This window comes from Schistocerca cancellata, chromosome 3 (assembly GCF_023864275.1).
Source record: "Schistocerca cancellata isolate TAMUIC-IGC-003103 chromosome 3, iqSchCanc2.1, whole genome shotgun sequence".
Taxonomy (NCBI): domain Eukaryota; kingdom Metazoa; phylum Arthropoda; class Insecta; order Orthoptera; family Acrididae; genus Schistocerca; species Schistocerca cancellata.
The window spans coordinates 88,303,247-88,330,876 of NC_064628.1; the positions used below are offsets into that span (position 1 = coordinate 88,303,247).

General features: G+C 42.3%; 1 protein-coding gene and 1 non-coding gene across 2 annotated transcripts in view; one reads left to right on the top strand and one right to left on the bottom strand.

The window, feature by feature from the left end:
• Nucleotides 1–4,350: 4,350 nt before the first annotated feature.
• On the bottom strand, nucleotides 4,351–4,422 carry Trnac-gca (transfer RNA cysteine (anticodon GCA)). The gene has a single exon. It is a non-coding gene; the product is annotated as a tRNA-Cys (tRNA).
• A 21,455-nt stretch (nucleotides 4,423–25,877) lies between these two features.
• The window catches only part of LOC126176135 (facilitated trehalose transporter Tret1-like), a 73,901-nt gene continuing 72,148 nt past the window's right edge, over nucleotides 25,878–27,630 (top strand). The window contains exon 1 of the mRNA XM_049923273.1: nucleotides 25,878–26,180. Within this exon, the coding sequence (XP_049779230.1) occupies nucleotides 25,878–26,180 (303 nt within the window). The remainder of the gene's footprint in view (nucleotides 26,181–27,630) is intronic.

Genomic DNA, 27,630 nt, shown 5'->3' on the forward strand with positions numbered 1-27,630 from the left:
GCCATTCATATTTTGCATCCAAGGTAACAGAACTCCTTCATCTGTTATATAGTTACGAATTTCTTAATGTTTAGGTTATCGTTAGTCTTATTTCTGCTGCTAATCAAGACTCTCGTCTAATTTTTTTAACTCTCAGTCCATATTCTGTGCTCAGAAGTCTGATCATTCCATTCTTCAGGTTTTTTAACTCTTCCTCACTTTGAACAAGGCAGTAATATCATCAGGGAATCCTATCATAAATGTTCTTCCATTTTATTTTATTTTCGTTGTTGTCTTTCGGTATACAGGCTGAACAGTAGTCGAGATAAATTGTATCTGTACCTTTAGGCAATTTAAATTTGAGCACACTCTCTTCGTCTTCCATTCTTATTGTTCTCTGTCGGTTCTCGAATATACTGTAGAGTTCCTGCCTTTCCTTATAGCGTATACCAGTTCTCCTGAGGATCTCAAATACTCGGCACTATTTTACATACGGGAACACTTCTCTAAATAAATCCTTACAACATGTCTTGATTCTTTTTTAATTTAATTTATTTTATTTTTATTTTATTTTATTTTGTTGATTCCATTTTCAGCCGTAACGCCAGAACTTTTCCTCCAGCATCTTTACCTTTCTGAAATTCATTACTTCGTTGCAGATTCACATTCTGCCTTACTTGCTTTATGAGAAGGTGACACAAATTAAGAAACATCGTAGGAGCAATGCAGCCGTCACAAAACTGTTCATGCCGCCTTAAGAATTGTTATTTAACAAATATGAATCTTATTGGTGTTTTTAACATTGTGCGTTCTAAAGCCATCCCAAGACAGGACAGTGCCCACTTTGTTCGGGAAGAAAAATTAGTTTCATAAAAAAGTAATAACTGCACCAAACCAAGAAAAATAGGTCTAACGGATAGATTATGTTCCTGAAAATTTTACAAAGGTTCGTGAAAGGGAACGGCAAAAAAAGGCACGCTCTGCGTAACGTGTTACATTTCTTGTTATTCTCATATAGTATGTGATGTCACCATTAATGAACAGTTGTGTTTGTATTTTAAATTTCCATAGCCCTGCAATTCCGAGCGATTTGCGTTTGCTCGCGAAGGGCGGTTGGTGATACGGTGATAATTTCTGTACTCTCTAACGATGCTGGTGCAGCGTAAGTTCTTAAGCATCTGCGAGCACTATCGATACTTGCTCTAAAGCCCGGCGGGGAGCAGCGGCTGCAGGGGATGTGCCAGTTGTTTACGTAACCAACGCCTGGGCGAACAGGACACTCGGAACTCCAACCCCCTTGCTGCTGAGTGGTCGGTGAGTGTTGTTATGCTATAATTACATCAATATAGTTCATAGAACAAATTAAGAACTGCGGGTTTATTTATACTCGCAGTACGTTTAATTCTGAGTACATTTTTTATGTAATGATGAATTTGCTACGGAAAGGAACTGTGACATTACTGATCACGGTCCTCAATTAAATGCGAAGTAGGATTACATATTCGTTAAATAAGCTGTCACATTTCTGGTCATTACGTGAAATTTCGTTCAGACAAGCGATTTTAGTCTCGGTTGAATTGGTGTAGCACAAAAAGCCAGTATTACGATACGAATGGAGGTAGTAACGATATTTCACAGTTCACACCTGTCCGCCTCTAACATGTACCGGTTGAGAGAATGTCGTACTTTTATTTCCAATTCTTCAGTCCCGTTTTTTCATTTTAGTCTTCCTATGTTATGCTGTTACAATTTTTTTGAAAAATTATTTTTGTTCAGTGACGCGTGACTGAATTCACCTGTATGTTTACAAAAGCATATTCACTAAGGCTACCAAGCAACAGATAGAACAAGTTTTTAGATGTCGTTTAGATTCTTCTCTGGTATAGGGTCCCAAATTTTATAGTTTGCAAGTGGTATATGAAAAGTCGGTTACAGGATCGTTGCAATTATACGAGCTAATACAAGCAACACAATTCTGTGAAACTTTCACGCTTTATGAAAAAAAAGGCGTGTCATCAGAGTTTAAGTTGTTGTGATACCTGAAAAAACTTGCGATGTTATGAAACTGGACGAACGCTGGCGTAAGCGAAAGTAGTATTGTCTACCTAGAAATGGAAAAAGTTTGATTGCTTCGAAGAATTTTTGATAGTGTGTATTACGGTCGTAATTGTTGTGCAAGTGGAAAATATTACCTCATCTAACTTCCATGAAATTAGACATCACTCGGAAGCCCACAAATAGTTGGCTTCCGCTTGTTGCTGTGCGCATAATGTTACTCATGCAATGAAGTGGCGATATGAAGTCAAAGACCACTAAAAAATTAAGGAAACTACCGTTAACGAATCATATTCCATTACATAGAAATGTTCCAATCATTGTAGCCAATGAAGTGGCAAGGAAGATATATAATACTAGTCTCTAACCATTTTATAGGTAGGCAATGGGTTTCACTGTCAGATGTGCAAGAATCGAATAATTACTTCCCGCTAAAAAGTGGAAGAGCTACACAACATAGTTTACCTTAATGGTTTATTTTTTTAGAAGCAGGAAGTGTAACTTCCCAGTATCTCCTATATAAATTACAGAAATGGCCTATCGCGCCTTTCAAGGAAGTTTCAGATTTCATGGTAGGATGACAATTCCTCCGTAGCTCTCCAGCAAACAGGAATGATATTGTGCTATTAGGTTTGCTCCCTTGTGACTTTTATAAAAAAATCTTCGTCAGTAGATTAAGACGACCTGCTTGAACCGCATTCAGGTTTTATGCATGTCCTTAAGTTCCACTATTGCCGGAATAATTTATAGAAATTTCATTTTCACTGCTCTAACTTGCTAGCATGTAATCCTACGTGTCGCGGAGTGGCACCAAGTGTGTAGTTAAGGCTCTGTTTTTTAGAATTGGAACCCTCAACCATGCTTCTAGAGGTCTACGTGTTACCGTGTACCTGAAGTTGCTACATGAAATCACGTAGGAATCTTGCAACCACAAAGTAAAAAGAGAACACTAAACATTACCGATGACTGGCTCGCTTGAAATGAACAGAACAATGTTTCAAGCGACCCATTCATCACTGGTATAAGAAGTGCTCTCCATTTGCCGTGTTTCATTTCTGTTGACTCAAGTTCAAAAACATTCAGTTGGTCTGAAGAGCATGTCGCCAGCAATTGTAGACTGTAAATTCCTTCCCCTTCGCACCATACCCGTACTTTGATACTCGCTTAGTTTCACAACATTTCGCTCAGTGTTTGGCTGTTCTGCTGTAGTATTTGGGATCATTAGGCCTTTAATCTGCTTTGAACAGAATCGATTGTATACGTAGCTGAACGTGAATGTTTAGATACGTCGTGCTAAACATTTACTATCGGTATTAAAATGTTTCGTCTTTCTCTCGCCACGTAAAATAAGGGGAAGGGTGGATTATATAAATGACGAGAATCCCACCGAAAACACGAAAAGCAATGATTTGTCTGCGAATGTGCCTGCTTATCAGTTCTATAGTCTATCGGTTTCACAGCTCTGACTTTCTGCAAATATTGGGGATAGGGGAAGGGGAAATAGAACTCAGAATCGATGAGTCACGTGGGAATTTACGTAATTTCATAAAAATGTTTATCATGTAGGTATGAATGCCATGCACCTTTTCGCAAGTGAATTTGTCAAAAACATTCAACTGCTAAGACAGATTTACGTGAGTGAGTGTTAGACAAGAAGTAACTGAGCATATTGGCTACGAAGTTTCTCGCGACGCCGTCTTTGGATAAAAATTTCTCGGTTCACTTGCAGAGTCAAATTCGGACAAAATTCCAGGCTTTCGATGATATCCACCACCTTCGCCAGAGACTAAAACTGACGTAATCGAGCCAATGGGGTCTAAGAGGGAACCTTGTTAGCTCAAGAGTCAGTTTGTACCTGACGAAGATGACGGATTTCGTCGAAAGCTTAGAATTTTACACGAATTAGACGCGGCAAGTAAACCGAGAAATCTATGCAACTGAGGAAATCGGCTGCATATATAAATTATGGTAAACTATTAACTTCAACTCTTTGGCAGTTTGGCTAAAGTCTTCTTTTCGTATCTTACACTTTACGCTTAGAATAGCAAACAACATACCTATTCAATTTATTTCGTCGGTGCAACTATTTTATAAAGAAATTACACGTTGCTTTAGTGTCACAAACCTGATGTAGGCCCAAATATTAACTGTGCAGTAATAAGCAGATCCTTACTTTCTGATATAATGAAGTGCACGTGCAGTCTGTAACTTTAGATTGTCCACGAAAACTCACTAACTTTTGATCTTTACTATTAAAGGTTAAACATTTGGCTGCGTGTGATTAATGAACGATAGAATAAAATAGGTCAAAATGTAAGGGGGCACCCGGGTTTGAACCGGGGACCTCTCGATCTGCAGTCGAATGCTCTACCACTGAGCTATACCCCCGACGATGCAATGTTCTCTTGGTAGTGCATCTGACAGTCATGAACTGATCTGGTGTAACAAGTTAATTTTGTTCAGACAGAAATCACTTTTAATGCTGCGTGTTTTTTACATCCGTATGTCAATATGCATAATTTGTCCGCAAGTCCGTGCTACAGCAAGTTTGTGTATGTTATTTAGATAAACAGAAATTCTCATCGAAGATAGAATTTGAAGTGTCTGATTTTAATTTGCTTGACTTGTATTCACCCTTCTTTCGATCCAGTATCTTATCACCGCTCTACGAGGAGAGAAAAATAACCTTGAGTGAACAACGGCTCTTTGAGTTAAGTGTTAGAGCACTGAACGCCTTAAAGGCTACTTCAGATATTTCAAGGGAACTCAATAAAACGGAGAAATTTTTCCTGTAATGCATTTTGTGATGGAACACAAGGCTTTAAAGAAGTTTATCCGGTGAAACATTCGTGAGATCGAATATCTTGCTTTTAGGATCAGCTGCAAACCTCCTTAAGTTAGCGTCCACTGTGACTCTGGTATAGAGACGAGGGAGATGGCAATATAGCTACTATATTTTTATACTACTGGCCATAGATCAGGACGACATGGGTGCAAAAAGGCGATCTAGATTTTCTGTGGTTTATGGAAAACACTGAGAATTATTCCAAGAAGAGTCCCAAATATGTATCTTCCTTGAGAGCAGTTAACTACAGAGCAATGTACTTTGTTTCTCCTTCGTAGCGGAAATGAAATCATTAAGTAGACCATTTTTTGTTGTGCAAAGGAATAGTCTTCAGCGATTTCTGATTTTTCTTGATTGTTCTCGGATAATCAATTACATCTACCTGCAATGCTAATGTTTCTTTGTTCTGTCAGTACATACTGATAATTTAAAACTAGAAGACTCCTATATAGGAACTGTGTTCAGAGTTCCTCCCAGATGTCTTGAACAGCTTCGTGAAATCACTTAAACTGAATGGTTGCTTAAGCATGTCACACAGGGATTTAAACTTCCACTTGCGCTAAACTGATTAACTGAAGTATTGCTACTTTGATGCCCTACAGGTCGACGAGGTTCTTGTGTTAATCATCCTTCCTTCTGCCTTCGAAATCTAATCGGCCTAAGTAACGCGTAAGGGATAAATAAACTTAATAAAAACCGGGTCTGTACTCACACTTCCTTCCGCGCCGGAGCAGCACAGAAAATGGCTGTTTATTCCGCAGTCATAGCACCTATTATCTTTAATAATTTTGATTGAGATCTCGTAATGACTGTTTTTCTCGCCTCGTTTGCGGAGTAAAACATATCTGCAAACTGACCTAAGTGCACAATAATTTGACCTTTACACAAACATTTTGGTGTTGCTGTTTCCTTCAATATTAAATTGCTTGATGAACCCCTGTTTACCCAAATTGCGGCACACTGCGAGTTGTCACTTCCAACCATGTCATTCATTCTTAAAAGGGTAGTAATGTAAAGGTAGATGGACTTAGAAAGGTTGCAGCACAAAAATGTGTATTACATAATAGGAATGAGTCGCCTCAGTAAGCTCGTTGAATGACAAGTATTTTTAAGGATTATTGCAGGAGTTCAGTTCCTTATGCTGACTTGGATGTGTTACAAAGTGCGTACGTAATATCGAAACCTTAGAACCCCACGTAATGTGCCTAAAATTGCTGATCCCAGAAACTGGATGAACCGTTCGCATCCAAAACTTCGCATTTTACCACGAGGTACATTTGAACGATCACCTAGACCAGATCTGACAGTCCTTCACTTACTCGAAGAAACAAAATATCCATATAATATAACCGAAAACACATACATTCCAGTGTCGTGGCTTGTAGCTATATTTCATCTAGCTTAAAATAAGGACCCCCATGGTGCACCCCTCGGCCACAGCCTTGTCTTGACCTGTCACAAGGTCTGAAACACTTTGTCCCTGCCGAGGCCCTTCACCACCAATTTTTCTCAGTCCTTGGCGCATCCCAGGGTTCAGAAGTTGTCTACACTGATGGCTCGATGGTTACTGATCGTGCAGGCTTCGCTTATAAACATGCGGGTATAATGAACTGGTCACCTTGCTTGGATGGCTGTAGTGTTTTCACAGCAGAGGTGGTATCCAAATCTCGGGCTCTTGAGTATATCCGTTCCTGCGCTGGTGGGTCCTTTCTCATCTGCAGCGACTCCTTGAGCAGCTTGCAAACACTCAAACAGTGCTACCCTTTGCCATCCCTTGGTCGTAGCTATCCAGGATTTGCTGTATGCCCTCGAACAATGTGGACGCTCAGATCTTTGTCTGGACCCTGGGTCATGTTGGGATCATGGAGAATGAACTCACCGATTGGCCAAACTGGCTACCAGAAAACAGCCTCTTGAGATCGGTATTCTGGAAACAGACCTCTGATCGTTATTATGCTGTCAAGTTTTAGAAATATGACATACAGAATAGCTAACTCTAACTTCACCAAATAAACTACAGATGTTAAAGCAGACTAAAAATCTCTGGAGGTCCTCCATGCAGGCCTCTCACAAAGACTTTACCTTACTTTGCAGGCCCCGCATCGGCCATACTTGGCTGACCCATTGTCATCTTCTGTCACGAGGACCCACTCCACTGTAGGATGTATGTCCATTCATTGCACTCTGCTTTCGGGGGCCCTCTGGCTGCTTCCTAGATAGGGCACCTTGCTTGCTTTTCTTCCTTTGTCTCCCTTTCTTCTTTTTTGTCCCTCTGTTGGCCTTTAGTAGACATTTGGGGTTTTCTTCCCCAGATTTTGCGCGATAGGCCATCTCTGGTGTGCAGTCATGTAGACTTATCTGTTGGACGAAAGATGGGCTGGGGACCTGCTAGTTTGGTCCCTATAATCATCCAACCAACTAACCAATCCTATGCATAGATCAATACTGCGACTTAGTAACTTCTACATATCACCTCTTTGCTTTCTATGGGACGTCTTTGTTCAAGGCCAGGTTCCTAACACTTCACATGAATGCTTCTGCCGTGTTTGCTGATCTTCCTCATTTCTTCCATTTTCCTCTGGCACACTTCGCAAGTACTTGACACTTTATAACTTTAGTTTTTCACCTTGTGGAGAAAACGGTTCTCAGGGGTGTAATTCGTGGGATTACAGACCGTGTGTTTGTAGGAGGTGTTAGAAATAACCTAAGTGAGTTGACGTCTGATTATTTCGTTCCGGAACAACTTCCAGATTGTGTGGATGTGGAAAATGTGATTCAACCTAGTCACTAAATTATGTAAGTCACACACACACAATTATATTACTAATCAGTATACACTGTAGTATCACACTATACATCTGTTCGCTTTTTCCTGTAATCATTAATAACAGTAACTACTCGTGAATGTGTGGTAACATGACTAAGTACGATGTAAACATAAGCTGCGTGACTTAACAGCTGTCAAATTCAATTTGCCCTCGCCACGAAGCTTAGACCGATAGCGAATAAGCAGCTTTAATTTTATTGGCCGGTGCCCAGCAACTAATGGTCGACGCCGCTATTTACGAGCGCGACCGTACCACACATTAGGTATGCCAACTCTCTTCGAAGATAACACTACATCCGCGTTTGTAACCGTTCCCTCCAAAAGGCGCACACACCTGCAACAGCAGCAACATTAATTTAAGAGATAAATAGTTGAAGTAAAAGAAAAATACTTAAAACAATGGTGGGTCAGCAAAGTTATATTGAAAGTTAATAGTTCACTTCAAGCAGTTTTATTTACGAAGCAAAAGTTAAGGAAAAGAAATAAAACAGCTTTATAATGAAACAATCAATCTACAATCTGAACTGCTGAATTGAATTGTTAGTCTTGAACTGGGGAGCGCACACGGCGATGCAGCTTATCTATTTGTTGTTGGAGAGGCGTGACGGTGTGTTGAGCTGACGCCGGCGGCTCGTGATGGTGCAGACGAAGTTATTACAGCAACTCTCAAAAAATGGCTCTGAGCACTATGGGACTTAACATCTATGGTCATCAGTCCCCTAGAACTTAGAACTACTTAAACCTAACTAACCTAAGGACAGCACACAGCACCCAGTCATCACGAGGCAGAGAAAATCCCTGACCCCGACGGGAATGGAACCCGGGCGTGGGAAGCGAGAAGGCTACCGCACGACCAAGAGCTGCGGACTTACAGCAACTCTACTTGTATTTCCACGGTGAAGTATACTGGGGAAGTATTTTCTCAGTTAGGCAGCAAAGAAATCCGCAGTGACGTTTAACAACCCACTGCCTGAATAGACGTGATTGTTGGTGACAATCCGCAGGCTTAAGGTACGTTGTCCAAGACGCGATGCACACTAGCGACTGCGACTGGTCGCTACGTGACGTCAGAAGTTGCTTGCTGGCGCATGCGCAGTTCGAGTTTGGGATGCGACGCGCGGCTGTTGCGACAGCTGCCGCAGCACTGCACCAGTGAGCAGTGTTGCGACGGGAGTCGCACGACACAAAGACGTACGGCTGCCAGAAAGATGTCGAGCCAGTCAAGGAAAACTGAAATGAGCCACCCACAGGATGTGATGCTCTGTGAGCTGGTCTCGCGACATCCTTGCCTTTACGATTTGAAGAACCCTAAATATAGAGACACTATGTTCAGAGACAGAATTTGCGAAGAAATTGGTGCACAGTTGAAACTGGCAGGTGAGTGAAATATATAATATTTTCCCATTAATGCAAATTTTTCAGGCCTGTTATGAAAATCAGTATAATCCATGCAGATGTAGAATTAGAATGATGAAAATGAACTTGAAGGTCAATTTTCGCATTACTCTTTTTTGTGACGATAAAAATTGAAAACGTCAAGTACATTATAAAATGAACAATCTAAAGAACGAGAAAGTTACATTTTACAATACCTTCACTTTGAATGTAAACGGTAGATTGGTGTCTTGATGATACCTTCTAGTTGTGAAAAACCACCACCAGATTGTTGTACAGCTTTCTGTAATCAATAGATGCTCGTTTTTGAGGAAGGCGTTTCTCAACAGATTGCGCAAACAGTATGCTGCAATAAGTAATTTGTCACATTCGCTTCAATTCATTGGTAGAAGATGGTGCTCAAAAAAATTGTGCCAAAAGTGCACTACTGTTTTACAAGGCCCTTCTGGTCTGACACAGTTCACAATTGAAATTCGTCCTTTGTAAATCCTGGAGTCATCTTTTGAGTGCAGCTTGGCAAGATTAAATGTTCATGTCATCCATAACGATGTATGCTGTCAGAATATAAGAATATGGAAGTTCATTTGGATGGGAATAAAGACTCAGTCGGCTATGAAAGTTGCCTTAACTTGTTCCAAAAGTTTCTGCATGGGAGAAACTGACAAGTATAATTTGGGGAAATTTTGTGAACAAGCACGGACATTATTTCTTCCACATTTCTGCCAGTGTATACTGTAGACGTTCAGAATGAAAATTCTAGAGATGTTTAAGGTGTAACCCTATCTTGTTGTCAGGAACTTGAAACAATGCAATGACGCAAGCGTGCGGTTATTGTTAATAAACTTATCTTTCATTGGAATTTTAGGTGAAATGTGCAAAAACAGATGGAGGAATATTCGGGACTCGTATCAGAGAAATAAACGAGAAAGAAAGCTTGGAACAGGTTCAGATGCCTCAGCAAAACCACGAAAATGGGTTCTGCTTGATCACTTGGGTTTAAGAAACCTACATTTCGTGGCATTTTAAATGAAATTGTCAAGAGCATATGGAGAAATATTAGTAACTCACATCGGAGAAATATGACATAAAATGGTTTCATTAGGTCCAAATGTGTCAGCGAAACAAAACAAATGCATTCTCTATCGTGTGATGACCACACGATTCTCGTTGCGCGTCGATAGAACTGGCGGCTAGTCGCGACGCTCCCGGAGATATATGAGCCCAAATCTCGGTAACGGAGTTAGATATCATTCTGATCTCAACTTTAAAAATAATTTCAATATGTTAGCTTCTTTTCATCGGCAACGATGTATGACCTAACGTAAACCATACGTAAAGTAGCCAGCGACCACATTTTTCACTGTACACAATTCAAATTTTATGCAGTAGGTTACTTGTAAATTAAGTATCGGGATAACTGTGACGAATATCGGAAAAATAGACACCTCATTATCAAGCTGTGATGTGAAACTGTAAGATACGCAAACATCAATTTTTTGTGCCTTTTACTTTCCTCAATTGATAGAGAAGTAATATACAGCGAAAAAAACACGCAAAACCGGAAGAGATACTTTTCAATTTTTTAAAGTAAAAGGAGAATCTGTATCGAAAAACTAACTCTGGGAGCCGATGTAACTTTGTTGCATTAACATACAGTATTTTTTACAGCAAGGAAATCGGAATTCTTATTTTTCTTATGTATTTGAATCCGCCGCCGCCGGCCGCAGCTTGGGAAACGGCGACGACTCCAGTCGTCTTGCGGCCGTGTCGCCGTCTGCCAGGGTGGGAAAAGAGGAGGGGGCAGCGTCGCAGTCGCAGCCAACTGTCGCGTCTTGCACAACGTAACTTTAGCGTGTTCCCGTTTGTTACTCCTTGTACACACCTAGTTCTCGTTTCAGTACTTTGTACACTGTTCGTGATTATTTTCGACCGCGATATAACTGTTAGTCACGTTTACATAAGATTATAGCAATCGCAAATTAGCAGTAAAACCCTTCTTACACCTTATCCACAGTTGTAATTACCTTTACCGCGACAATTACGGCGTCACACACTCTGCTATTCATTAAGAAGAGATATTTCACACTTATATGGAGCCTGGGCTTTCGCAGTGCGGTTACATGTAAAAGCAATTTCATTCTTGCGGTAGTAATAAATACTACTCGCGAAAGCATTTTCTGTAACGATTGTTACACATTCCAGTCTACATCTACATGACTACTCTGCAATTCACATTTAAGTGCTTGGCAGAGGGTTCATCGAACCACAATCATACTATCTCTCTACCATTCCACTCCCGAACAGCGCGCGGGAAAAACGAACACCTAAACCTTTCTGTTCGAGCTCTGATTTCTCTTATTTTATTTAGATGATCATTCCTACCTATGTATGTTGGGCTCAACAACATATTTTCGCATTCGGAAGAGAAAGTTGATGACTGAAATTTCGTAAATAGATCTCGCCGCGACGAAAAACGTCTTTGCTGTAATGACTTCCATCCCAACTCGCGTATCATATCTGCCACACTCTCCCCTATTACGTGATAATAGAAAACGAGCTGCCCTTTTCTGCACCCTTTCAATGTCCTCCGTCAATCCCACCTGGTAAGGATCCCACACCGCGCAGAATATTCTAACAGTCATCAGTCTTCTGACTCGTCTGATGCGACCTGCCACGAAGTCATCTTCTGCGGCAACCTCTTCGTCTCACAGTAGTACTTGCAGCCTATGTCCTGAGTTTTGCTGAATGTATTCCAAACTCTCTCCCTCTGCAGCTTTTGCTGTTTGCAGATCCCTTTAGTACCGTCAGCTACTCCCCGATGTCTCAACAAATTTCCTTTCATCCTGTTCAACCTCCTCAGCGTTCTCCATTTAGTAATACTCAAACCGTACGATCTTTCTGTTCATAATCATCACTTGAATTGTCATTACACACTGCGACGTTAATCCAAATCATCAATCGTAAAGTTCTCGGCAATTTTTTGCATCTCAAATCAAGCACGCGCGTCTCGCCATATTAGCGCACGCGCGCACAAAATATTAAATTTTGCCTACTTTAATTTTTTCTGTGTAGAAAAGTCACAGAACGTTAACTTCCTAATTATATTACCAGATAAACTGACATAACTAAAAACAATGTCTTATCTGCTCCAGCTACCTGTATTATATAAACATTTATTACTAAAAATTAAAAAACGCATTTTTACGAGTTTTTACGTATTTACTTGAAATCCGCCGTCACAAAACTTGTGAAAATTGCACAAAACACTGTTTGGATAATGTGTTAGTAGTTATTGCAATCAAAATGGGCAGTCTTTGTGTGTAATGAGTTAAAAATGTTTGAACCTTCAGCGTATTTCGTATCACTGAATTTCCAAGGTAAAATATGTGAGCAATACTGTTTCCAGCTCTCTTCTGTTTATAATAAACGGGTGAGAACTTGCGCAAGACTCATTCTGCATAGTTTGTGCTGGTTTGATGTTTTTGCTGGAGACAGTCAGTGAGGAAATAGAGCAGTAAAAGTGTGAGAGATGTGGATTAGGAAAAACCACACAAGATGGAGTTTGAGAAGTGAAAACCATTTCAGAATTATCGAAAATTTGAGAGGTATATCTTGGTCCTCAAATAACGGTGTTATCATCATGTGTAGGAATTGAGATACTCGTTAGAACAAGAAATTTCGTGATAAACCACCTGAACGATCAGTCATCAGAATGTGAAACTAAAGAAGACAGTGCAGATGTTCATATTCCTGGCTGTGAAATTGTTGTTGCGTTGAATGTTAACATTCCTATTGTAACCCCTATGTATCCACTCTTAAAAACTGGGGACAAGGTAAGAAGCACAAGAAGAAAGACGTGTCTGTAAAGAAAAGTGGTAGAACTTGAAACAAGTTTTGCACAAACAACAATAATGTATTTGCAGTAGGTGCTAAACCTGAAGATAGTGACACGTGCACCCAATATGGCAAGTGGTTTCAAAACCCACACTATCTCGGCAGCCACCTGTACCGAGAAGGTACAGTTACTGACGCTGATACCAGATTGCTATTCCAAGCAACAGACACTGAAATACATACTCGCGTCCGCACATTATTTAATTTCAAAAGCTCTAAAATAAAAAATAAAGTATTTGGGCACGTTACAATTCCTGCCGTGGGCATCCACCGTAAGATGACAGGCTTAATGTTGCCCCCGCATATCACTTCAGTAATGACAAAGATTGCAGTAGGCAAAGTCCTAATCAGGTTGATGTTACCTCTGGTAGTGAAAATGGTGATAATATGATGAAGATATGACTAAATCAGTAAGAAAAGCATTTCTCCTAGTGAAAAAGGAGATCCCAAATTTAAAAACTGCTTTCACAAAATTCCACTCATTACAAACCAAAATGGGTAAAATGACAGCTAGTGAAAGACGTATGCATATGTATTTACTACATTGGCTTGAAAGTTGTCGTTCACCATAAGTAGTGTGACGGGGCAGAAGTGGAGATGGACCTGGTGCTTTTGTGTGTATGTCAAGAGCCGCAAGATAAGTGTTGGTTTCAAGAGTGTGCAGTGTGTGCCGGTACTGAAGGGATGACCGCATAGGCGTTACACCTGTAGGATACTGACAATGACGCAACCTATGCATTGTGGGACGGAGGAAAGTTGGTGAATAAGACAGTGGAACTATGGAAGTTTGTTACAGAGGTCAGGTGTTGGCAGGATTCAGAGACAGGCCATATCAGAAGTAAAATTAGTCATATCCCATAGTACTGCCTCTTAGCTCTTTTCGACTTTGCTGAGAACTGGTCTGTTGTTCGCAGAACGAGGTTCAAAGTTACCAATGGCACACATCATAAGTGTCAGTATTCACATGTGTTGCTCATTTCCTTGGAAAATCATACAGTTTTGCTATTCTCAGTGATCTCATTCATGACAGTGTACCTGTATGCTATGCTGTCAGCATAATTGAAGACATAGCATACAGAGGTGATACATTTTCTAAACATGTGTGTGAGTGAGTGTTGCCGCAACACCTCATTTTTAAAGTCGCTTTCAGCTTTGAGTTTGGAAAGCACTATGAGGAAGTTACGACAAAAAAATTCTCTGTAAAAATCTTGCAACAAGATCGTCTCCAGCATGAAACTGTCGATGGTATAAGAGATGACATATCAAAACACACACCATATCAAAATTACTACAAAACACTTCTGAATGAAAGTACATTAGGGGAATTCCGTTTAAAAAAGTGATTTGCTATGGAGCTGGTGGTAGAATTGTCAAGTCACTGCTGGGCTGCATCTTGGAGTGGCATATACATTGCAGGAACAGATCTCCACGAAATGCAGCTTGTTACTGTATGTGAAATGCAGAGACGTCAGTATGTTAGAAAACTTTCAGATGGTTCAAATGGCTCTAAACACTACGGGACTTAACATCTGAGATCATCAGTCCCCTAGACTTACAACTAACCTAAAGACATAACACACATCCATGCCCGAGTCAGGACTGGAACCTGCGGCCTTAGCAGCAGCGCTATAAAACTTTATAGTGAGAAACTACATTTCTTTTGTGTGTAACAATCAGTGGTAAGACAGTCTTCACATGAGTTGCAAGATGTAACTGTCTCCTTTGACACCTTACAGTTCGGCAAATCATTTGAAATGGCCATCGACATACCAGTGTGTAGCTCCCATTTCCCAAGTATTGCTCTGGTTGGATCATTCTTGTACATGTACCAGTTCAGTTCAACCAGGAGCAAATGATAAAAAAATATGCTCTTTTCAACGGCGCAGTGTTGACTGTTAGTGTAGGTAATTTTAATTCGGGAACTGTCATAAAGAATTAAAATCATAACATAAGACAATAAAAAGTTGTGAATAGTGTCAGAAAGAGAAAAACGTATACTACTGGCCATTAAAATTGCTACACCACGAAGATCACGTGCTACAGACGCGAAATTTAACCGACAGGAAGAAGATGCTGTGACATGCAAATGATTGGCTTTTCAGAGCATTCACACAAGGTTGGCGCCGGTGGCAACACCTACAACGTGCTGACAAGAGGAAAGTTTCCAACCGATTTCTCATACACACAGCAGTTGACCGGCGTTGCCTGATGAAACGTTGTTCTGATGCCTCGTGAAAGGAGGAGAAATGCGTACCATCACGTTTCCGACTTTGATAAAGGTCGGATTGTAGCCTATCGCGATTGCGGTTTATCGTATCGCCACATTGCTCCTCGCGTTGGTCGAGATCCGATAACTGTTGGCAGAATATGGAATCTGTGGGTTCAGGAGGGTAATATGGAACGCCGTGCTGGATTCCAACGGCCTCGTATCACTAGCAGTCGAGACGACAGGCATCTTACGCGCATGGCTGTAACGGATCGTGCAGCCACGTCTCGATCCCCGAGTCAACAGATGGGGACGTTTGCAAGACAACCACCATCAGCACGAACAGTTCATTTGCAGCAGCATATACTACCAGCTCGGAGGCCGTGGCCGCGGTTACCCTTGACGCTGCATCACAGACAGGAGCGCCTGCGATGGTGTACTCGACGACGAACCTGGGTGCACGAATGGCAAAACGTCATTTTTTTTTCGAATGAATCCAGGTGCTGTTTACAGCATCATGATGGTCGCATCCGTGTTTGGCGACATCGCGGTGAACGCACATTGGAAGCGTCATCGCCATACTGGCGTATCACCCTTCGTGATGATGGTATGGGGTGTCATTGGTTACACGTCTCGGTCACCTTGACGGCAGTCGCATTGACGGCACGATGAACAGTGGACGTTACATTTCAGATGTCTTACGACCCGTGGCTCTACCCTTCATTCGATCCCTGCGAAACCCTACATTTCAGCAGCATAATGCACGACCGCATGTTGCAGGTCCTGTACGGGCCTTTCTGGATGCAGAAAATGTTCGACTGCTGCCCTGGCCAGCACATTCTCCATGTGTGTCACCAATTGATACGCCTGGTCAATGGTGGCCGAACAACTGGCTCGTCACAATACGCCAGTCAGTATTCTCGATGAACTGTGGTATCGTGTTGAAGCTGCGTGGGCACCTGTACCTGTACACGCCATCCAAGCTCTGTTTGACTCATTGGCCAGGCGTATCAAGGCCGTTATTACGGCCAGAGATGGTTGTTCTGGGTACTGATTTCTGAGGATCTGTACACCTAAATTGCGTGAAAATTTAATCACATTTCATTTCTAGTATAATATATTTGTCCAATGAATACCCGTTTATCACGTGCATTTCTTCTTGATGTAGCAGTTTTAATGGCCAGTAGTGTATTTTTTTGCAAGAATGGTGCGAAAGACAAGTATTTGCGTATGCTTCCAGCGAGGTCTGCCTGCTTCCTGAGATGAGCGCCAGACGCCAGTAACAGATAGCAGCCTTGGCGGCGCTGGCCCACCAGCGGCAACTGCAGCAGCTGAATCTTCCTCAGCAGCCTCGACATGAGAGCCCCAGCGTGGCACAGTGGAGTCTTGAGGCAGTTCGCCGCAGTCGCAGCCGGTAAACGTTCTTAACCCACTCTAAAACAATCTTACCAAGTATCCATTTTAAATGCATCGTAAGTCTCCAACTAAAGGGAACAATAATGCTGTGCCTATAAGCACTGATTTCGGAGGGTGCCTCGGAATTAACTCTGTGGGGTGTTGAGACCAAACTAACTTTCCTTAGCGGTATCTCATATCTAACCACGTCATAGATGTTTTTGTTTACATCTTCTGCATTTTCATGCAAAAATGAGTGTTCTGGCTATCTTTACCATCAACATTTTAGTCGTTTTTAAGATGGTTCGTTCCGCAACAATCACATTTTCATGCACGTCACTTCCTACCTTCGTTACTGATAAAATACCAGTATTTTCCATTAAACCATTGTCCGTATTTGAAACCGGGTTCAAAACACTCACAAACTCATCTTGAGTATTTTCCCTTTAAAAATGAGTGTCTATAAAAACTATCGACAGTCCTGAAGGGACCAATTTTCAGAAGTTCTTTAACTGAAATTGAAGTGCTTATTAAAATTTTCCTGGAAGGAATGCAGCTTGAATTTAAGGATGAGAATGAACTACAAAGACATTTGTCAATCACTTTTACATTTTAGGTCCTCACGGTTGGATTGATCTAAATAAATTTGAAGATTGTTGTTGCAGAATTTTTTGTTATTATGTAAATCTATTTTCTCACATTTCAGTATGCCATACAGTCTTTCGATTTTTCAAATTAAAAAATCCGGAATCACATTGTTCGTACAAAATACAAAAATACGTCCGATCACATCAGAGGTATGCTTAAGACTCACACTCTGCGGAAATAACCATATTACAAAGGGTTTACAATCTTTCTTGACAAATAAATTTCTTCTAGTTTCTTTTACAGTATTACTTTAGATCATTATTTCATAAATGAATCCAGAAATAAACATAACCAGTACAGTATACCGTAATTAATAATAGAAATTTCAAGTGTGCCAATAATTCGTAATTTCAAAAGTTTCTAAAAAAATAACTTTAACTGTACATTCAGAATCAGTTCTTATCGATTATCGCATAGACTAAAACATTATACAGTAATTAATTTTCACAAATTTTAGCTTTAAATATAACATACTGTGTGTAAAATTATACGAAAGTTTTCAGAAAAGCAACTGAGATAATACTGACCTGTCCAAAATTAGAAAAATAATACTGGTATAGTCAACTACTGTTGAGGAAAAGTAATGCTGGAGGGGATGCCCCGTTACAGTCTATAACCGAAACTGTCGGCAGGTATTTTACCACGCAACAGAGCATACTTTTGCTGGTATTTTATTGGCGTTAATATTATGTAGGTCTACCAATATTCTTTGGTTAGCTTTTGTTGGATACTGGTTAGAACGCTTGATTTATGAAGATACGAACGACCATTTTAGAGCGAGCAGCACCATAAAGCCAAGAAATTCGGCGCAGTTAGGATGCACCCTTCAAATTTACAGCTGTGCCTTATGCCACAACCAACAGATCGCAAGGAAGTATGGACTGGTAGAGACTTAATTGTGACGTCCCCTCTCCGCCGCTTGCTGGTGTTGTCGACGCCGTGGAGCTGTTACTGCTACAGCTCGGTCGGTGGAGTACACGAGATGCGCGATGATGGATGTTTCCGTCGGTTAACGATAGACAAGATCTGAAAAAGTTCTTAAGAAATCGTTCCTCGCGTAATGATCAATGCTTGATTGCGAGTCCGTACAGTTTCCTTATTAATGCGAACTGCGCCCTCTAATTCTCTTATGGTTTGAAGTTGAATTATGTGACCGGTTAACACTTTAGTGCAGTAATTAATTAATCTTCCCTCATGCACGTCGTCCACATCACCAAATGCCAGGAAAAAGTTAAATTGCAGATCGTACTGGTCGTTGCTGCGTAAAATTGTTAGTAAGTAAAACTGTTCGCTCTATATGACGCAAGATCCACAGATACTCTTTAACAATATCTTAATTATCTTGCGTCGTAATATTATGTATGTCCAAACCTTCCTTGTCACCACCAACAGTCCACGAATTTATTTCCAAGTTAGTCACTGTTCATTAGCTTTTGATCAATTACCAAATATTCATAGAATGACGGAAGCGACACGTTGAATTCCACTTTTAACAATTTTACTGTTCCTTTTCGCTAAATACTTTATAAACATCACGCCACACGCACACACGGTTAGTTAGCACTGGCAGTTCGTTTAGTTTCAAGTATCGTGACAATTACGACAGCTTTAACCCTCGGCGTAATTCTATCTTCTTCATATATTCGTGTCAATGTCTCCTAGTCTTTTGAAACTTTGTCCATTCCTTTCTAAAAGTTCACTTATATGAATGTTGAGTCCAATATTGCCTACTTCCGTTAAAGTCCAACAACTCGGTATACACAGTCAGCATACTATCTCGGTTCCAGTCTCTAGTCTGAATATCAGTTCACAAAATCCGTGCGTCTACGTCACGCAACAACGACTCTTGAAAGTAAAACACTCTCGTCGTGCTCCGTTCGTTCAACTATGGCAAGAGCTGCTCTCGTATGACTTGATAGCACGATACCTAACAAGCGACTTACTTTTTCCGTGAATGAGTATTGTAGACGCATTGAATTTCTTCGTTGCGTTTACAGCTCTCTTCCACATCAGTTATCTCTGACCGACATTTTTTAGACTTAACTTTCATGGAATTAATTTGAAATTATTGCTTAGATGTTTGGCAAATAACTAAAGATGACCTTCTTCCTTTCTACCAAAATACACTCTGTAATGCTTAATGTTGGTGTTTATCAAGACTTTCTGGCGTCATATCATCGGCAAAGTTGTCGTACCTTTCAGGATAACTTTTCCCTACTTTACATCATGATGCTCTTTCCTAATTGGGTTTCTAGGTTCATTATGGTGTTACATACTGTGCGACTTCGGATTCCTTCAGAAGAAAAATGGAAGAAGGCAGTTTCAACGAGAAAATCAATCAAGGGGGCCGAAATGTGACGAAAACACGGAACTTCCCTTTGTGCATGATAAAACGAATGAAAGAATGTAAAGAGATATAATCCATATGAAAGCCTTGGAAATAGCAAGAGTCCTAAACTTGCCACAAGAAGAATTCCGTGCGAATTCTGGCTGGTCTTATCGGTTTATATGGAGAAATATTCCTTGTTCCCTGACACACGCAGAACGTCAGCAGGTTTCAAGGAGAATCTGGTTAACTTCCAGAGGTGTGTCACCCAGTTGCGAAAATTTCATTAGACTGGCAGTGCTGACGAAATGACCATTTTTTGACATGTTGAGCAATGACAGTAGATGTGAAATGGGCAAAAGTATTCCATTAAGAGGAACCGGGAATTAAAAATAGAATAGCTAATGTTAGCTGTTACAGCGGATGGGGGAAATTTACCTACGTCATTGGGAAGAGAGAAACTATGCTCAAAGAAAATTTTTCTAAGGCCATAATGATTCGCTGCCAATGAAGGAGCTTTATGACAACACAACTGTTTGACTGGCTGTCAACGGTTTCGAATCTAAGACCTGGGGCACTTTTGCTAAGAGAGCTATGCCACTGTTGAATGCTTTTGAGGGACATTTAACAGCTGAAATAAAAGATAAACTTGGTGTAAAAGACTGAGCTTGATGTTAACATCCGGGGGAGTGATTTCAAAACTAAAGGTGCTAAATTTGGCCAGAAGCAAGCAGTTCAAGAAAAACCGCCATTATTGAAAATAAAGTGTAATGTTGTTCCATTACAAGCTCCAAGAGAATGACAGTGCAGGTGAATTGTTGTGGCCGGACTACTACAGCCGGAGACAGGCATTTTCCAGCACCATTAACAGTACCGATACAGAGTAACTAGTTTCACGAGGCAGCGCTTTCTGTAGGTAGAAACAGGCAACGAGAATACAGGGTTATTACAAATGATTGAAGCGATTTCGCAGCTCTACAATAACTTTATTATTTGAGATATTTTCACGATGCTTTGCACACACATACAAAAACTCAGTTTTTTTAGGCATTCACAAATGTTCGATATGTGCCCCTTTAGTGATTCGGCAGACATCAAGCCGATAATAAAGTTTCTGCCACACTCGGCGCAGCATGTCCCCATCAATGAGTTCGAAAGCATCGTTGATGCGAGCTCGCAGTTCTGGCACGTTCCTTGGTAGAGGAGGTTTAAACACTGAATATTTCACATAACCCCACAGAAAGAAATCGCATGGGGTTAAGTCGCACGCGTTCAACCGTTTCTTTGCTCACTGCAGGCCGACCCGTTGATTTCCCCTTACAGAGGCATCCAGAAGCTTTAAACTGCGCGTACCATCGCCGAATGGAGTTAGCAGTTGGTGGATCTTTGTTGAACTTCGTCCTGAAGTGTCGTTGCACTGTTATGACTGACTGATGTGAGTGCATTTCAAGCACGACATACGCTTTCGCGGCTCCTGTCGCCATTTTGTCTCACTGCGCTCTCGAGCGCTCTGACGGCAGAAACGTGAAGTGCAGCTTCAGCCGAACAAAACTTTGAGTTTTTCTACGTATCTGTAGTGTGTCGTGACCATATGTCAATGAATGGAGCTACAGTGAATTTATGAAATCGCTTGAATAATTTGTAATAGCCCTGTATTCATATGCTGCCCCTGTTTCTAACTGGCTTGCAGAGATGTCTGCGACAGTTGGGACAACTTGAAGGCAGTGCATCACCTGTTAGCTCTCAAGTTCAGTGGTCGGGTCTGATATTTCTGGTGATTAACGAAAGGTTATTTGTGTGTGTGTGTGTGGGGGGGGGGGGGGGGGATGGAAATTTCAGTAACCTCTGGCAGGACCAAAAGCTGCAACCCAGCTGAGCTTAGAAACAAACTGAACACTGATGACAGGAGCGGGTACTTTTCCGTATTGCGTCATCTGAGTTCATCAATCGTGTCTGGTACTAAAGCATGTTCAAGTCTTTGACAACAAACGTCCTAATATTTTCAATGGACTTCAGATTCTGAGAAACTAGTGGCTATAGCAAAAGGCAAATAACCTTTTCCAACGAGATGTGACAGCACTAGCAGAATAAGGTCCTGCAGTATAATGTTGCAAGATGAATATCACGGAGACTTCGAAGATAGGGCACAGCCATCTATCTTAACACGTTAGAAATTTAAACACTAATGTCCAAATTACCAGCTGTGCCAAACAGAAATAATAGTTGTGTACCCAATGTCAACATGTAACATTACTCAGGTGTTGTGCATGTAGCACAATGACGTATGTAATCGGGCTGTGTTAGTTGTCATCAGGGGCTCCCCACGTACATACTTCCATCCACATGCTGCACTCAGAACTGAGACCCTTCTGAAGAGACGACACTGTCACTCATTGGTCCAGTGTTGTCACTGGGCGCACCACTTGAGGTCCGTCTCTCTGAAGCTACGCCAATCCTGTTTGTGTGAATTCTTACGTTGCTGCAAATAAGCCCCGTTCGTGACGTGCAATCCAGTGAACAGTGTCTACTCGGATGCTAGTCGCTAAATGTTTGTGCTTAAGTTAGAGGGTAAATCATCTTATTTGATGTCTTAAAAGCCCATTTCCATCGTCATCCGTGATTGCTGTTTAACTATGAAATGCCTTAAGTGGCACCTGTCCTCTGCCGATGTTATTACATTCAAACGACGTAGCGCCGAAGCCCATTACTTAATCAAACAGAGAATGTGGGTGTTCAAGGAATGATTTGTTCCTCCTTAAAGTTTTCTATCCCTTCGTCACAGGTGTGGCTTTGCTTTGCACCTTCATAGGTTGTCCATGGCCGACTTCCAACCCAGGCATTGTCCTACTGGGTGGCCTTTGTACAAACGCTTCGATTCTCGTGGAACACCTTGTGACCCATTTTGCAATGACATCAGCTTCAGCCTCCTCTCTAGCCGTCTTCATTCTCCAGGAACAGCGTACTAAGGCTTCCCACTTAAGTTTTACCCCTTGTCTGGTGTAATAATACAATGAACCTTTTATTGAATGAGAATTACTTCTGGCCCCCTCCTATTCCTAAGATTCATTCCCTGACCCCAATTCCATCCATAGCCACTTCCTTCAACGCCTCAATCCTCCATAAGTTTCTTCTCCAGGTCTTCAACTGTATTTTGCTCAAAGGCATTTACCCTCTTAATGGAGGGACAGTATTGACTCCTGTCCTTCAGCTTAGTAAGGACCCGTCATTCCTCAATAGTTACTGGTCGATCAGTCTGACAAAAGTCCCATTTTAGTTATTTGAATGGATAGTTGCTTGTCAGCTATCTTACATCATCGAATCTGGGGACTTTTTCTTCCCTTATCAGTGCAGGTTTTGGGAGGGATGCTCTCTGATGTTTTGATTGGAACCTGCAGTCCAGCAGACCTTTTCTCAGTGCCACCATCTTGTTGCAGTATTCTTCGACCTTCATAAGGTCTACGACATGGCTTGTTGCCATCACATCTTACACTCCATGAGTGTGGTCTTCATGGTCTCCTCCCAGTCTTCATTCGCCAATTCCTGTCCCACTGCTCGTTCAGAATTTAGGTTGGCAACTGTCTCAGCTCTCTGCAGACCCAGGAGAATGGTGTTCCACAGGGCTCATATTGTCTTCGTTTCTCGTATTAATGGACTCAGTCTCTGAATTATTGATCACTGCTGCTCTGTATATAGATGTTTGTATCTGGGGTAGTTCCCACTCTGTGGTCTCAGTGGAGCGACAGTTCCAGGTTGCCATCTGGCATGCATCAGTGTGGACACTGTGACATGGTTTTCAATTATCTCCATCCTAAGGAGGAGCTCTATCTCGTCTCTGAACTCCTGACCATGGTTCCCTAGTCAGGTTTCTTGTATGTTCTTTTTAACAAGCTTGCTTGGTCGTCCAGGACTGATTGTTTGTGAACTCAGTGTCCTTCATCATGTCTTGACAGATTCTTTGACTCTTCTCTACCTTTATAAGGCCTTAGTTCTGTCCTGTCTGAAATATGCTTGTCAAGTTTATGGTTCAGTTGCCCCTTCCACACTGCTCCTCTTAGCCTCAGTCCACCCTTGTGATATCCATTTGGCCACTGGTGCATTTTGCTCTCCCCTTGTTGATAGCCTTCTGGTTTATGCTGGGATCCCCCCTGGTTTGTTGAGTGATCTCAGCTCGTAGTTTCCTATGACATCGCTATCTGCTCTTTCCCTGCTCATCCATCTTCTACTCTTTTCACACCTTCACATCACCTGCTTGCCTCTTGGCCTCTATAGGTTTAGTGATAGGGGTTCACCTGACTTGTCACGATTTCCATCTTACCATAGTTATGTTCCCCTTTCTTCCCCAAACGCCCTTCCTTAGTATCCTTAGTAAGCTCCTTGGCCCCAGATTTGGATGTTTGTTTATTTATTTCATTAACAGTACAGAGTAACCCACGGTCTTTAAATGTAAGGTGTTTCGTATGCTTCTGAATCTAATAGCAAAGACTTCTCATTGTTACTCTTATTGGTATACAGTTGTTAATGCTTTTTAAATAATATAAAGAACATAATACATAAATATTTCTGAGGTTACAGCGAATTGAATGGTTAACAGTGGTTAAGATGGTTCCATATAATTTGTTACTACATATTTGATGAGAATATAATTTATACAATGCAAATGTCAAAGAAAAATAAAAAAAGAAAATGACACAATGAGCATGGTTAAGAATAATTTGTAAAATATAGAGGGAAGTGATATGCTGTAATACAGTCTTGAGTAGCATGTTGGTTAGTAATGGCCTATTTCTATTTATTTCACATGAGAATGTCTTGGTACAACTCGAGCTATTCTCATCTGAAATGGTTTGGATGGGTCCCATCTGGAGTTTAAAAGCCTCCATCGCTGCAGTGGTGTTTCATTGTTCTCTCCACCCATTCTCAGGGAGTTCAAGGATGCCATTGTTCTTTACACCAATGTCTCTAAATCCACCAATCACATGGACATATCTACATATCTTCTGTTGACATGGAACATATTATCTTGTCTGCCTCGTGTGGGGTGATTACTGTGGAACTGGTGGCCATTTAGTGGGCTATCTGCACTATGGAACAGTCTTTGCTCACCCAAGTTTTGTTAGATATGGACTTGATGAGTGGCCCTCAGTCTATCCTACAGTATTTCTCCCACCATCCCTTCCACGACCTTCTCGCTGATCTTGACCAAGCTGCTTATGCTTATTTCCTTTTTGTTCCCAGCCTCACAGATTTCCCCACATAAAGAGCAGCCATCCACCTCCATTCTCCATGAGTGAGGCAGATTTGTGGCTATACATGAAAGTCCTCCTTGCTCAGTCCTGGGATGACCCTTGGAGCCACCTCTCTAATATGCTTCATGTGATCATGGAGACTCCAACGAAGTAGCATTCTTCCCTCTACCTCTCCCAGTAGGAATCTATAATGCTTTGCCATGTTTGTATTAGCCATAGCAGGTTGACCCATGACCTTTTACTCCATAATGAACTTCCCCCCCCCCTTTGTAGTTCAAGAGGCCCCCCCCTCAGTGATACATAGGTTGCTGGACTTGCCCTTACCTTTCGGCCCTTCACACTAAATATGCCCTACCACCTTCCTTGTCCAGGTGTTAGTAGATTGCATGATTGTCTGTCCTCAGTTTTCTTCATGAAAGTAGTTTGTCCTCCCAGCTTTAAGTACCTGAATTACATTCTGGAATTGGAGGACTAAGCATTCTTGGTGTGAGACGCCCTTGGCCTTGCCTCCATGCTGACCAGGTTTTTCTCACTTTATCCTACGTTTTGTCTGGTCTTTTGTGCCGCTTTGTTAATCCTTTCCTTGTCTTCTTCCTCTTGTGCTGCCACCACCGTCACGATCATGGTCTAGTGTCTGAGTCAGAAGGTGTCGGTGGTTGCTAGTGTACCATCGAGTTTAACGCCTTTGGGGCGCCTCCTGCTCTCGCCCTTCCCCATCTCCCTGTCCTGTTTCTTAGTCTTCCTACCAACCCACTGTTATTTCTTTTTGCCTCTTTTATTTTTCTTTCCCAGCGACTGAACTGCGCTGTATGTTTTCTTCCTCCGTTTCTGTCACCTTAGATCGCGAGACCGATGAACTCGCTGTTTAGTCCTTTCCTCCCACCCCCCACTCAACCAGCCAATCACCCATAAACGTTTCGGACAGGGATGTTGTATCAAAAGTAACTAACTATGTGAGCCCATCACTAAGAGATGATGTTGGTAAATGGACTGAGGAGGAGGACCTTTGTAACAGTGATTGTCTCGCAGTGAACCTGGCGACGGTGTCCGCGGGCGCGGTGATGGCGTGGTCGTCGCCGGCGCTTCCGCTGCTGCCGGGTCTGGGCAGCGCGCAGGCCTCGTGGGTGGGGTCTCTGCCGTCGCTGGGGGCGGCGCTGGGCCCCTGGCTGGGCGGCTGGGCGGCGGACCGCGCGGGCCGCCGCACCGCGGCGCTGCTGTCGGCGCTGCCGCTCGCCGCCTCGTGGGTGGCGCTGCTCTTCGTCCGCCAGCAGCCGCTCTGGCTGTGCGCCGTGCGATTCTTCTCCGGCATCGGCGTCGGGCTCGTCTACGCCGTGCTGCCCATCTACTCCGCGGAGATCGCACAGGTACCTCTACTGCTGGCTGTCACCTAGGTCTTACGTGAGCTTATTCTCGAGAGCCCCCTGCAGCACACACTCCTGGTTGCACCAGTCACTTAATGCTGGTAGCTACCGTGAACGCCAGCTGAATTTTCCCAGTTTCCAGGGAAGAGGGACTAGGCTCAAGACTGGAGGTAATGAGCCAACCTTCCCCTAAGAGTTAAATCGTGGTGATCTGGACATATCCTACAGATTTCATACTTGAGCGACTTACACATGTTTGTATTTCCTAACTCCGTTTGTAAAAGATATTTCTGAGGGATGACAGGAAACAGCATCCTCAGGTACTATGTGTTGGCAGGAAATGGCTGATTGGCTAAAAACGTCTGCATGTTAAAATAATTCGGTGGAGTGTCAACTCAAGTGGGCCATATGGCAGGCCTCGTTATTTCCTCCAACCAAAGTATGTATAATGCAATTTTTGTCATCGCACTGTAATCCACCTGAGACTGAAATTACCCCCTGCAGCTCAGGGGGTTAGAATAGGCCCGAAGTATTCCTGCCTGTCATAAGAGGTGACTAAAGGGAGTCTCACACGTTTCAGCTTTCGTGACGGACCCCTGTAGGGTTTGAGCTCCATTTTTCAAAATTTTCCCGAAGAGCGAGCCAATTGGGGAAGGGACCTTGCATGGTGCATCGTGTCCATCATGCACTGAGACCTAAGACATCCTTCATCAAAGTGGATCAGCACTTCCGCTCATTCTCCAACTGTTGGGCGAGGTCACCCCCTGGCAGCGCATTTTTCCATCAACTGGGCAGTATCCTTTTCTACGCTGATAATAGACTTGTTTGCACCTGATATCCAGCACGTTAGCCAGTCTGTTGTGATGGGGCCGCCATGTACCCTGTTGGTTGTAGCCCCCTGACCACACAGGGATCACTCTGCTGATGTCTGCGCCCTTAACTCCCCGTGTATGCCAAGGGGTAGATGCCCATCCCACTGGAGCATCAGGATACCTGGCAATGGACATACTGCCAGGTGGCCTTTGCTGTGGCTGGGTGGCCCCTGGTCAGAGTGGGTGGCATCAGGATGGATGACACACGATGAAGTGTAGTACATCATCTCTTGCTGGTAGTCAAACGCCAGTAGTCTCTAAGCATTCATAGGCTCAATTCAATGCACAGGAGGATGACCCCAAATCGTTCCCCTCCCTGGCCACGCCTTGAGAGGAACGTCAGGCTAAGGATGGCAGCGACTCTTATTCACCCTGATACCTTGTATGTTCAAGAGCTGATGGCGAATCTTTCATGATGAAGCATTAGTTTTTTGTTGAGCATTTAGAAGACAGGTTTGGGGAGGTGGAGGGCTTGTCCAAAATGAGATCTGGGTCAGTCTTGATCAAAACAGCATCCTCTGCCCAGTCACCGGCGTTACTCACTTGTGACTAGCTGGGGATGTTTCTGCAAACATCAGGCC